The sequence below is a fragment of the Ovis canadensis genome, chromosome 21, assembly GCF_042477335.2.
Source record: "Ovis canadensis isolate MfBH-ARS-UI-01 breed Bighorn chromosome 21, ARS-UI_OviCan_v2, whole genome shotgun sequence".
In the NCBI taxonomy this organism is placed as follows: Eukaryota; Metazoa; Chordata; class Mammalia; order Artiodactyla; family Bovidae; genus Ovis; species Ovis canadensis.
In genome coordinates this window covers 41,544,423-41,558,415 of record NC_091265.1, presented here as the reverse complement: position 1 = coordinate 41,558,415, position 13,993 = coordinate 41,544,423, and the positions used below count along the sequence as shown (strand labels likewise).

Here is a 13,993-nt window from a genome sequence, read left to right as displayed (position 1 = left end):
TCAATGTCTCCCTCTCAACAATGTCTTCCTGAGGCAGCTGACCCAGCTCCCCAGAGCAGCTCATACCCACGCCTGTCTGTATCTGAGAGGCAATCCTGTCTCCTTGAGCAGGAAGCTGTCACCTTGAAATCTGTGTCTCAACAAGAAGTACCTAATAACAATAATATTAGAGCAGCTTTAAAAGTATGCAGGATTTCCACAGCTTAATACCTTGCTGTATCACGTTGTAATGATGAGCCTTAAAGACTGTTTCTGGTGATGCAGAGGCTCATAATAGTGAGGCCATATCCCCAGGAATAATAACACAAGTGCATTCAATTTGTTTGCCTCCTTTTTAGAAAACCAGTTCCATTAAGTGACCTCTATAAGCAATCCAACGTTTAATGAGATTGTTTCAAGCTAATATGCCTTTCTCAAATGGTAATTTATTATTTTTTTAAAGTAAGTAATTGAATACGAGAGAGAGAGAAGAGAACGGTGGTAGAAGAGGTGGGGTTGGCCAGAGGTCGGTGCTTATATGGCTGGAGAAACAGGCATATGGGAGTTCATTAAACAATTATGTCAATATTATGTGTGTTAAATTTTCTGATTAAAAAAGTTTAAATAAACTGAGAGACTCTCCTGTAGCATGAGAGACTTTATAAGGCTTTGAAGCCAAGGTGAACCCTTTTTGTGAGGAATAATTTTTGGGGGGAATGCCTTATATTTCAGCATATTAAGTATATACCTATCTCTGCCCTTCTTATCGCTGTTATTCCTAATCTCCAGAACAACTTGTTGAATATTTATTGATGTTAGAGACTGAGTTCTTTGAGGGAAAAACTGTTTTAATATCCCCAGAACACAGCGCAGAGCCTAGTCCTCTGTAAACATTTGTTGAGTGAATGACGGATTGATGCATGCATGCGTGCATGAAGATCAGTGACTTGTCTGTGATTATACAGCAGTAAACTGCAGAGCCAGCCTCAGATCCCTTTGACCCTATTCCACCGCTCATTCCCAACACTCCAGGACTTCCTGGGCCCTGTCTTGTCCTAAACAATCCTGTAGCCACTCCCTGGCTTCTGACCAACTTTCACACCCAGGTGCAGCAGAGTTGTGCTGTGCAATACCATAGCCACCTGGCCACCACATGAAGTAATAATGTGTGTATTGGTGACACGTTGAAATTATTATTTTTTATATGTTGGGTTGAATGTTTAAAATTTTCGCCTGTTTCTTTTTATGTTTTTAAAAATAGAGTTACTAGAAAATTTTTCTATATGTGGCTTGCATTATAGTTTTTTTGGATAGCGCTGGTAAGGGAGGATTAAGATTTGTCTAGAAGTTTGGAGAACCCTGGCCACGGGACAGACTAAGGTAGACTTTGCCTCTATTTCCAGCAATTACAGAGTGACCTATGGATAGATCAGTCTTGTGATGAAACTATAGAAAAGCATGCTCCACTCCAGAATCCTTCTGTCCACCACTGCTGAAACCTGCTCAGATCCCTATCCCACCCGCAAGTTCTAAGGTTGAAAGGGATGTAAATGCTTACATCCTTTCTACACGGTCCATTCAACAGGGCATCTTTCTGCGTCCTGGGAAAGACAAGACACCTCTCACCATGGAAAGCATTGCTATCATTGCCTGCTCCCACTCAGATATCCAAGTTGACGAAAGGAGAATAAACGCCTAGAGAACTGGACTTCAGGTGAAGAACCCCAGCTTTCTTCTTATAACAACTTGTGTGTCAGGTATAACCATCTCTGTTTTATAAATGGGGAAATTGAGGCTCACCATGGTGAAATGACATACATGGGCACGCAGTTACATGGCAGGGTTCAGACTCAAACCCTAGTCATTTTTACTCCGATTCCAATGTTCTTTCCAGTATTTCTTATCCCTACTCTTTTAAAAGAACATTCGCTATTTTTGGATAGAAGTCAGAAGGTTATGGAATAAATCCTCTTGAGCAATGACTTCTGGATAATTGTGATGATAATGGTGAATCTGACGGATGTGTATGATGACTTAAAATTAACTACCCATCATTAAAACCTAAAACGTTGGTAAATTTGCCAGTCCAATCACAGCAGCATTTTCCCCTGTTCCTTGGTGAGCATTATGTTTGTTGTGGGAGGTACAGGATAATGGAAACTTCTGCAGCAGATAAAACATTACTGTTACTGGAGGATGAAGGGGCTCTATCCCCTAACAGATGGAGCACAACCCTTGAAGTTCTGTATGAAACAGTTTGAGGCAGCGTGATGCCTTGTGGCTGCTGGGTAAGACATGGGGGTGGATGGAGGACTAGGCGGGGAGAACGTCTGCCAGATGTCGAGTAAGATGAACCCTTAAGCCAGACCTACTGGAGGGAAGCAAAGAAGGTAAGTGCCCAAAACAGAACTGCTCTCCTAAAATGGGGAAAAGCTGCTAGGAGACTAGAAGGCAGTCGGGTTGAGGAGACTCGACTGGGATTTGAAGGTACAGACTCTGCTCTTGGCTCTGTTGCAGATGCCTGTGACCCAGGCTTAGAGATGAGAATGACTTGTCCAGAGTCACATGAGTTGGGCAGAGCCTGACTCCTGGGTGGACCACAGAGTTTTAAATGTCCCCCTAGTTTTGACATTTGTGGAAGTGTGTCCAGCAGGGGATGCTAAAGATTCCCCTTGTCAAGTTGATGGTGCCCCAAATTCTTCCCTTTCTGACCCTTTCAGAATCAGCCCCTGCTGTCCCCTCACCTGACACTGGTTTTTTCTTAGGAAAGGCCCATTGCAGCTGGCTTCAGTGACCGCTGGCCTGTGGGAGCAACCCATTGAGCCAAATCCACCCTGGCTGCAGATAAGTGATGGCTTCCTTTCTCTGCCAAGTCATACTTTGTAAATATCACCATGGGGTCAGGGTTTTTACCACTGGGAGCTTGTTCTGATTCTGAGCTGCAGGGAAACTGCCTCTGAGCCGGGCACGTGGTTGGAGAGCGGATGCTTAGGAGGGCACCGTCCCTTCTTTAGGCCATGCCCCAGCGTGGTAGTCCTAACAAGGTCCCAGGAGATGCTGATGCTGTGGGTCCCGGGGCCATCTGCTGAGAACGGCTGATACACAGTAACTGTGGCTAAGGGTGAGCTTTGGCTTGCCCTTGGCACGCTGAGGGACTGTCATGGTGTTCGCATCCAACTCACTGCAGTGGAAACAGGTCTTGTGGAAACTCCTTCCATTGCACTGGATTTCTTCCGCATGGTAGACGGTCTTCTCGCAGGCTCCGCATTTCGCTCCTCCACCCCAGTTTGGCATCTTGAAGACTCTCTGATCAAGGTCAAATCTAGCAGGATATAAAGCAAATACCTTCAGTTTAGGTGGCTTCCAGAGTGAACCAATCATGGTTGACATATACACACTACTGTATATAAAATAGGTAACTAATAAGGACAGGGAACACCACTCGATACACTGTAATGACCGGTATGGGACAAGAATCTTAAAAAGAGTGGATATATTTATAATGGATTCATTTTGCTGTGCACAAGTAACACAACATTGTAAATCAACTATACTTCAATTTAAAAAAAAAATGAACCAATCCTTACCAGCCCTGTGGTCTGCAGACCAGGATCAAGCCCCAGTTTGTTGGTGGTTCATCATTCATTCAGCAAATGGTTACTGTGTGTAAGTCAACGGATAAGCTCAGACACTCAGAGCAAGCTCCGAGCCAGTCACTTTGCCACTGTGGGTCTCAGTTTCCTCTTTTGTTAAAAATTAATAGTCCCTCTTCCTGTGTACCTCACAGGGTTCTCAGAAAGAATGGATTAACTGGTTTTGTGTATCTGAAATTGTATGCAAATATTCAGTATTGTTATTTCCTTCCATCTAGGTGTTTTTTAAACTGTTCCATCAGAAGTGGGAATAACCTATGAAAACCGTATATTATCTAGCTAAGCGTTTCTTGAGTCACCTCGGATCTTGCTAAGATGCAGATTCTGCTTTGGTTGATCTGAGAAGGGGAGGAAGTTCTGCATGTCTCAGACTCCAGGATAAGCAGATGCTGCTAGGAGTGAACCACCCTTTGGTTAGCAAAGCCTTCGCCAATCTTGCATGTGTGCTGAGTCACTTCAGTCATGTCTGACTCTGTGCAATCCCATGGACTGTAGCCTGCCAGGCTTCTCTGTCCACGGGATTCTCTAGGCAAGAAGACTGGAGTGGGTTGCCGTGCCCTCCTCCAGGGAATCTTCCCCACCCAGGCATCGAACCCATGTCTCTTAGGTCTCCTGCATTGGTTGCTGCTAAGTCACTCCAGTCGTGTCAGACTCTGTGCGACCCCAGAGATGGCAGCCCACCAGGTTCCCCATCCCGGAGATTCTCCAGGCAAGAACGCTGGAGTGGGTTGCCATTTCCTTCTCCAATGGGTGAAAGTAGGCAGGGTCTTTACCACTAGTGCCACCTGGGAAGCCCTGAAAAAATATATATACATATGGAATATTTTAAAACTCTCTTCAGATTCATTTCATCTACACATTAATTCCTTTGTAAGAAATATCATTGCGCAGGCAATGAACTATGTTGTCACCACACTAGATTAGTGGTTTGGAAACCTACCTCCTGCCTTTAGGGCTGCTGGCAACTTGCCGTGTGCATGGAAATGAACTTCATGGGGTCTCTGTTTTCTCACCTGTGCTATGAAGAGAGTCCTTTTCTTTGCTGCTTCACAGTGTTGTTTAAAGGATGTGCAGGAAGGTACTTAACACTGCTCTCAGGGACAGGTGTGATTCCAGGAGCCAGGTGATGTTCCTGTGAGTCTGCCCACATCCTTTAAGCACCTTCTGTTGCCAGGAGTTGCTGACAGCCAGCCCCAGGCCACCCTAGTCCCCACTAGAGAACTATGTTTCAGAGATACCAGGTTAGGAGAGACATCAAGAATTTTTTTTCTCTTTCCTTCTGTGTCTGTGTGTAAGAATAAATCCAGTTTTCAATTTCCCCAGAGCAGGACTAAAATAAGCTATCAATGCTCAGTGAAATCTCTGAAATCCTGTCAGTCCCAGGGGCCTGAATTTTCTCTGGGATCCTTTGGTTTGTAAGAAGCCTGGTGTGTCATCTTGTCATTGGCACCAAGCATTCTCAGACCATTCCAAGTGGCTGCTTCGACTTTCTCCTTCCCTTCCAGGAAGCCAGTCACCTTCTTATAATAGTTGGCGATTAACACTAAGCCTCCTGGGTCACCTGGTATGGATTGTGTCTTCCAGCCTCATAACAGAGACAGGTTTTGCTAAGAAACAGAAGGTAAATAGCAAACAGATCATGGAACCCAATACTAGGACAAAAGGGAAATTCTCCATCTAAATGCTTTACAAGGAGCTTTCCTCACTTCCAAAAATGGGTTAGGTTAGCCAGAAACATCCTACCCTTCCTCTCAGAGAAACAAGCTCTTCTTTTTATCCAATAAAATCTTAGAAAATATAACCACACCATGAGGCTTGTGGGATCTGAGTTCCCCAACCAAGGATTGAACCCTGGGCCCTTAGCAGTGAAAGCGCCAAGTCCTGACCACTGGGATGCATGCATGCTCAGTTGCTTCAGTCTTGCCCCACTCTCTGTGACCCCATGGACTGGTAGCCCTGCCAGGCTCCTCTCTCCATGGGATCCTCCAGGCAAGAATACTGGAGTGAGTTGCCTTGCCCTCCTCCAAGGATCTTCCTAACCTGGGGACTGAACCCACGTCTCCTTTGTCTCCTGCATTGCAGGTGGATTCTTTACCCACTGAGCCACCTGGGAAGCCCCCTAACCACTCCTCCAGGAAATTCCCCAAAAGGTTTTTTAAAAAGGAAACCTTTAGTGCTATTTCTATAGTTCAGGTTGTTCAATATAGTGGCAAGAGTGATGGATTTTTAATTGAAAGGCTTGGGGTCAAATCTGCATTCATTCATTCATTTATTCAATCACCATGCGTTTACTACCACCTATCATGTGTCAATGTATCATGTGTCAATGTATCATGCGTCATGTATTGAGCTTCCCTAGTAACTCAGTTGGAGAAGGCGATGGCGCCCCACTCCAGTACTCTTGCCTGGAAAATCCCATGGACAGAGGAGCATGGTAGGCTACAGTCCATGGAGTTGCTAAGAGTCCAACAGGACTGAGCGACTTCACTTTCACTTTTCACTTTCATGCATTGGAGAAGGAAATAGCAACTCACTCCAGTGTTCTTGCCTGGAGAATCCCAGGGATGGGGGAGCCTGGTGGGCTGACGTTATTGGGGTTGCACAGAGTTGGACATGACTGAAGCAACTTAGCAGCAGCAGCAATAACTCAGTTGGTAACAAATCCTCCTGCAATGCAGGAGACCCAGTTCAATTCCTGGGTTAGGAAGATCCTCTGGAGAAAGGGATAAGCCCCTCTTGGGCTTCCCTTGTGGCTCAGCTGCTAAAGAATCCGCCCACAATGCAGGAGACCTGGTTCGATCCCTGGGTTAGGATGATCCCTTGGAGAAGGGAAAGGCTACCCACTCCAGTATTTTGGTCTGGAGAAGTCCATGGGCTGCATAGTCCATGGGGTTGCAAAGAGTCAGACACGACTGAGCGACTTCACTTTCACCTTTCACTTTCTGTCATCTGTCAGACACTGCACTGATTTCTTGGTGAGGGAATAAAGGAGGAGAAAGCTTATAAAGATGGGTACTTTGTGTCCCATTCCCTAACCTTGAGAAGCCCACATTCTAGGAAGATATCTAGGAAGATAGGCAAGAACCAGAATACTCTGTACCAGAGAAGAGTCTTTTGGGATGAGTCGGACATGACTGAAGTGACTTAGCAGCAGCAGCAGCATGCAAATTTAAAGGAGGAAATGACTTACCCACTTACCTACATTTAGACTGGGGAAGAAAGCAGTGAGTTGTTAGAGGATCACAGAAAACCTCACATCTAAATGGGGATTGGAAGGTGAATAAGAGTTTACCAGACAGAGAAAAGGAAAAAGGACATTTCAGGCAGAGAAAAGAGCACACAGAAAGGTTTGGTGATCTTAAAACACCCTGAAAGAGTTCAAATTGTTTATATTTTACTTTCAGGGATAGAGCAGACTTTTAATATTGCAACCTCATGTATACACAAGATGAGGCATAAAAAGTAGACATTTGGGGGTGATATTTTAGCCAACTTCTTTTTCCAAGATCCATCCTTCTCTGACTAAAGATTATACATTTTTGGAAAAGGGTAAAATCATGTAATTTTGCTCATGTTCATTTTGATCCTGAGTTTCAACATAATATAAAATAGAGAAGAAATGTAATACATATCTAGAAATGTGATTTGTGAAATTAATGACATGAAAAATTTCAATGAAAACAACCCCAGGTCAAATTTCTCATTTCACATCTTCAATGGAGGTTTCATTGGCATGTTTTGCAATTTAATGGGAGACAGAGATGCCTCTTAGAGGGACTGTGTGTGTGTGTGTGCGTGAGTGTGTGTGTGTGTGTATGTGTGTGTGTTCAGCAGTTGTCTACACATGGTACTTTTCAAAGTAAGTATAAGATTACAGATAATAGCTATTCACAAGGTAATGGAGCCTGCACAGGTTGTTTTTAAGTGATCATAAATATCTGACATACATTTTTCAAGACGTCAGGACACAAAATAGAAATCCATAAGCATTCAATTAAACAGGTGCTCAGGTCCACTTCTAAAGATGGAAGTGTAGCTATGGGGGCTTAACACAAGAGACATCTCTGATTTCTCCTTTGGATGCTCAAAGGCCAAACGGCAGTGTGCATTGTAAAGCAGCCTGAATGGGAAGACACAGGCTTTAATCTTAACCTTGCGGCCTTGAAAGTGGGTGAAAAATGTTATGTCCTGCACTTTCCTCACAGGATCCTTGTGAAGGTCATGGAAAGATGATTGAATTTAAAGCAGCACTGAGAAGCTATTCAATGGTAAGTCATTGCTCCTCACTTTATTTCAGGTTATTCAACCTGAATAACCGTCTGCTAATTAAGTCACTATGATTTGAAAGAACCTTTAGGTCTTGGCTTACATACCTAACCTTCTCAGCCTCTCGCGTGGCTTTGGAATTCCTGTGTCTCAACATTCCCCGAGCCAGGCCTGGAGTGCAAGTTTACTCTGGCAAGGTCCAAGGGATGGGCCACTTGTTTATCAGCGTTGCCTGGCACAGGCAAGGGTCATTGAAGGTGGGACACCAAATATAGGCTTGCCCGTCACTCAGCCCCATTTGTCACCTGGATCAGAGTCTCCATCACATCACCTGGCGCCACGCTCTGGGCCAGTCCCAGAGATGGTCTTGTCTGTGAGTCAGGATTAAAACAGGAGACAGTCCGGGATTTAGGAGGATGAAAGAGAATGCCAGACCCTGCCATGTCAACTAGGGAGAGGGTAGACTCCAGACTGCTGAATACCCAGTTCCCAGTGAGAGCTACCTGGGTGGATTTCGTAATGAATAATGCTATGGAAGCGATTATACTGGGAATGCACTATTGTGGAGGCTGGAGAAGAGCGTAAACCAGAGGCAGGAGGCCAGAGTTCTAGTTCTGCCTGGCCTTTTCGAAGCTGTGTGATCTGGGAAAACCATGCAGGCTCTCTGAAATTCAGTGTCTGTCTCTAAAACAGGCATGATAGTCTCATCTATTTCACTATTTTGGGGAGGATGGTAGTTGTTTGAGTGAGTGAAATTGCAGAGTATTATAAAATGTGAAAGCTGATGAGTCCTGCAATAACTCTAAGTTGTCACATATCTATCTTAATTTTTAAAAATATTGCTATACTGTGTATTTTGGGCACATTCTTCCTAATTCAATACTTGCTTTTTCTTTTTTTAAACTACCAACTGTAGAGCTGAAAGGTGATACCTTAGGGCAAAAGTGGGTGGGGCAGATAAAATGGGGGCTCAGTGATTCTGTTTTTTCTTTATTAGGAGTCCATTAAAGAACCAGGGAAGGAACCTTAGGCCACGGGCTTTGAGCAGACATCGCCAGTGACAATGCTATTTTCATCTCAGTGTTGGTTGATCTGTTAGAGGCCTGATTCCACATAGTGAGTTAAATTGTCTACACTGACTGAAGCAAAGATTTTGGATCATAGAAGCACATATCTGGAATCTAAGTGATAATCAGTACTAATATAATCATGTTGTTGTTGAGTCCAATTGTCTGGAGCCTGGCCCTTGGACCAGGCCCTGTGGCAAATCTCATTTAATCTTTACAGCCACTCTCCGAGACAGGTGCTTATAACATTCACTTCAGAGTCAGAGACAAGGAATCTTAGGGAAATTACATTGCTCAGGTGGCTAGTGGTTCTGGCCATACTTGGCTAGTTTGTGTCACATGGCTAGGTTGGAACTTAGCTGGCTGTAACTCCAAAGCTGTGTTCTTCTGTTAACCTTAGCCACTATTTATTGTTTACTGAGTATCAGTTGCTTTATATATACTACTTTTAATACAACAGTCTTGTAGAGCAACTGTTGTGATTCCCATTTTGTAGATGAGAAAACTGAGGCACAGAAAGCTAAAGTGACTTGTCTGAGGTCCCATAGCTAGTAAGCAGCAGAACCACAATTCAAATCCCAGTTAAGCTGGTTCTGTGTCCCATGTCCCTGCTTATAACACACTGGAGGGGTCCAGGGTCAGCAACTCCATTAACTGAACTTCACAGGTGATGGGAACTGGGGTCTTACCAACCTGTCATCTCTCCATGGGGCAGAGAGAGTACTCACTGGTGGGAGTAACGGGGCAATGGAATTCAATTCAGTAAAATAAAGGACTTTCCTAGAGTCAGTGCTCCTCATGCATGGAAAGGGCTCCTTCGGGACTGGAGAGTTCTTTCTCCCTCTTGACTTAGCTTGAGCTGGATGGCCAAGTGGCTGCAATGTAATGAAGCCCTTTCAAGGGTACTTCAAGCCCTGACACAGATTTAGGGATCTGATTGGTGACTGGAACCTCACCTGGCAGAGAAGCTACCCAGAGGTATTTCCTCTTAAATACTGCCTCTTTAGTTTCTTCATCCAAGTAAAACAGATAATGTGGGAAAGCAAAGGCTTTGGAAAGAAACAAACCAGGGTGCAAGAATCACTATCTATTCAACTGTGGGCAAATTACTCAAAATCTTTGAGCTCACTGTCATCATGTACATAACAAGAGGATGAGAAGGCTTTTCTTAGAAGGTTGTTTCTGGTTAAATAAGACAGCAGTAATAGCAAAGATACTATATATAAATGCTTACATATAGCGGGCGTTTAATAATTTTAGTTGCTTTCATTATTACTGTTAGTGTTTTTAATCTCCAGTTTTAAAATCCTTTTTCTTTTCTTTTTTAAAAATGTGTTTATTGGGCTGAGCCAGATCTTTGACCTTTGTTGCAGCAAGCAAGATCTTTAGTTATGGCATATGGGATCTAGTTCCCCAGTCAGGGGTTGAACCTGGGCCCCCTGCATTGGGAACACAAGAGCCTTAGCCACTGGGCCACCAGGAAAGACCCCAAAATACGTTTTCTTAAATAAATCTTTCCCACTCCTTCTCCACGGCTCTTCTGTTCAGACTGTGAACCCACTCTGTTTTTCAGCCTTCAGAGTGTGCTGTACCCAAGAAAGATGAAGCCTCCTTGGGGGCAGGGGGACAGGGGGTCATGAAGCCTGGCACCAGGGACAGCACACTGGCAGGGTCCTGAGCCTGTGCCCTGGGTCAGCCACTTCCCCACTTTGGCAGTTCTGGTGCCTAATACCCGCTGACCTTGCTGGTGCTCTGCACTTGGAAGGGAAGCAGTGAACCCAGAGGCCCTGTGGCCCAGGGAGACCGTGGCTCCCCCTGGGGAGGACACTCAAGGTCAGCCGCTTCCTACTAAGCTTCTGAGGAGATACATGAAGGTCCCCTTCCAGAGGCCCTTTCCCAAAGCCTGGGGAGCATAGGTCACTTAATCCCAGTACAAAAATAAACCCAGCTCTTTTAAAATTCAGACAGAGTAGACACACCTGCCCCTCAAACTAAGGCTGTAGCTCACGGGTCATATTCTATCTTTTCTGAAATCGTCTCTGAGGATGTGGCCCACTGTTACTCTCAGAAACTCACTCGGCTCTCTTGACCTTTATAATTTGTTTTTAAAGACCATGTTGCACCCTAGGGTGCATCCTGATTCAGCCACTTCCTAGCCACGTGACCCTGAGTGATTACTTTGCTTCTCTGAAGTTTCGTTACTCGCTGTGAAGAATGACGTCTTGCACCACTTTTGGTGACTTTTGGCTAACTGCGCTGCACGCCTGCACAGGGCAGTAAACAACGGACAAATCATGACCCCTTTCCCATGATGAGGTCACCGGTCAGGCTCAGAGAAGCTTCTGTCTTCTTTGGGCCCAATAATAAGACAATGATTGTCTCTTCTCCCGCTTTCCTTCACTGCAGTGAGTAACTGCGATTCTTCACAGTTGAAGGCATGCCATTTCTCTTTGGCTGTGAGGTCCAGCTCTTGGATATAGTACTCCCGAAAATCTGAGCGGCACACTTATAATTGGAAGTCTGCCTGCCTCAGGAGTTCTATTTCCTGTGTGTTATATTCCTTGTCTGTGTCCTTCCTCTTATAAAACAGGTTAATCATCTAACTCCTGATCAGCTTGTTATTTGCTCCAACCTCTACCATCGCACTTGTAGTGGCTCAGATGGTAAAGAATCTGCCTGCATATGCAGGAAACCTGGGTTCGATTCCTGGGATGGGAAGATCCCCTGTAGAAGGGAACGGGAACACACTCCAGTATTCTTTCTTGGACAGAGGAGCCTGGCAGACTACAGTCCATGGGGTCACGAAGAGTCGGACACTACTGAGCATCTAACACACTTGTACTTAGCAGGAAATCCTCTCGCAGCCCATGGGGTGTGGCCCTGTGCCTTTTCTCCAAGGCCTGGACTATTGGTACAGTTTTACTAAGCTTACAGACTACTTTCTCATACTTTATTCCATTTGTTTCTAACAAATGCCCTTGGGATAGGTGGCCTAACTTTAATTTTTACTGTTCAGAAATGGAAACTCAGGGAAGTGATATTCAAAGCTAGAATTTGAACTGCCTCTATGGCTGAGGCTCTTCATTTGCTACTATTTCCTTTTTCAAGTTCGAAGAATTTCTTTCTTTTTTTTTTAAACATGAACTTTTTTTTCTTTTTTTGGCTGCGCTGGGTCTTTGCAGCACACAGGCTGGCACAAAGTTTTAGTTGCCCTACAGCAGGCATGTGGAATCTTAGATCCCCAGTCAGAGATCAAAGCCACATTCCCTGCACTGGAAAGCAAATTCTTAACCACTGGATCACCAAGGAAGTCCCCCAGGATTTCTGAATTTGTATTTTCCCAAGAGTCTGTCTCCCCGTCTTCCAGGAGGACTGTAGCAATTTGCCTGTTGAAAGATCCTGCTCACTCTTTCCTTCTCCTTCTCTGCCCCCCAATCTCCTACCTCCTCCATCTCCAGTGGATGGCTTGTGTGGGGGGCTGCAGAGCACCTGTCTGCCCGTTTGAGAGGGTTCTGAGCCTGGGGGTCACCTGTACCCCTACCAATAGGCAGGGCTTCTTTTAAGGACTGTGTTGTTCAGAATGGAACCGAAGTCAAGCCAGAAGAATCTCTGACATTTTCTGGGTCATATAGAAGTTTTACATACATTGCAATGAACTGAATGTACCCAGCGTTGCAGTTCAATCCCCAAAATATTATAAACTGAGGACACAGGTTTTCCCCATTTTCCTGCCCTTTTTGTATTGAAGCCCACCCTTCCTTGCATTCAGGAGACAGTCAGTACAAGCTCATCAATGGCAATGAACTGTAAACTGTACTGCAGAGACAGGGGTCCTCAGACCTGTTTGCCAACCCTCCCTTCTTGAGTCACCACCTTGGCTCAGTGAAGGGAACAGGAATTAGAGGCGGTGGCTCTGATCCTTGGACAGCATTTTCACTCGTTTCTCACTCTCAGTCACACTCATGCCTGTCATTCACTGGGATGTAACAGCAACAGTAACAACAGAATCCTGTACTGAAATCTAGGGGAAACAATGGGAATCACCCCTCAAGCCCCAGCTGGGAATGGTCTTCCCAGCAAACAGAACTTTTAATTGATTTTCGACACAGACATGTCTTTTTGGGGGGCTTGTTTTGATTAGTTTCAAATGCTTAAGAGCAAGCCTATTGCTGAACATCCTTGGGATATAAAATCTGTTTTAAATCAATGACTGTTTCGAGTTTTACCAAAGTGCAAGACAGGATAAGGTGAACTGTAGAAGTCTGAGTCACTCACTCACACCTTTTGAAAAAGAACAGATCCTTGTATTTTAAGCATTGGAAAGGTGGCTTCTGCTGTATCGTGTCTATTGTAACCGCGTTGCGCAGGGCTTTACAATGTAGGAAAATGTCACCACATCCATACTGATCCTGGGAGGGGAGACCAAGACCCTGAGGGCAGGGACTTTCTCAAAGTCACATGTCATTCGTTATGTGATCCTAGGACTAGAATGAACACCTTTTGACTAAGACAATAAGAAACATTATTCCATCAAAATAGTTTTAGACCAAAAATGATCCCTTACTCATTCTCTGGGAGCTTTCCTTGCACCCTCGAATGCTAATCACCCTTTGAGGAGTGTTCTAGTCTACCCCAGAATCGAGCATAACTTGACCCTCCTCACATGGAACCAAAGTGGCTGGTGGCGCTTGAAAGAAATACACGCTTGCTCTATGAAGCACACCCTTACTCTACGGACCCTTCGTAGTCCCAGTGCGCCCCCAGGCCAGCTCACCCCCAGGCCTGATGCCCTTCGCTCCACTCACCTGTCTGTGTGATCTCTGTCGGCTCAGCTGCATAAGGGGGCTCACGTCCTCTTTAAATACATGAGGGCCGTCACCAGCCTTGGCCCTCGGTTCAGGGAAGGGGAGGGAGGCTGAGGGGAGGGGGTGAATGAGACATGAGTAACACAACTGCTATCAGAGGCCGAAAATAGCTTGTGACCAAAGCCCTGAGTGTCGTTCCCCCCACACCAGCTGCGAGGCCCCT

The 13,993-nt window shown here is 45.1% G+C and overlaps 1 protein-coding gene across 3 annotated transcripts in view; it reads right to left on the bottom strand.

Annotated features, from left to right (window-relative positions):
* The window catches only part of CSRP3 (cysteine and glycine rich protein 3), a 21,090-nt gene extending 7,097 nt beyond the window's left edge, over positions 1-13,993 (bottom strand). Inside the window, exons 1-3 of one of the 3 annotated variants that reach the window (XM_069565349.1) lie at positions 13,771-13,879; positions 6,831-6,890; positions 3,162-3,301 (exon numbers count right to left, since the gene is read on the bottom strand). In XM_069565349.1, coding sequence (XP_069421450.1) covers positions 3,162-3,273 — 112 coding nt within the window. In that variant the 5' untranslated portion in view covers positions 3,274-3,301; positions 6,831-6,890; positions 13,771-13,879. Of the gene's footprint in view, positions 1-3,161; positions 3,302-6,830; positions 6,891-8,203; positions 8,270-13,770 lie in introns of those variants that run through there. The other 2 variants (XM_069565350.1, XM_069565348.1) reach the window with 2 other exon arrangements.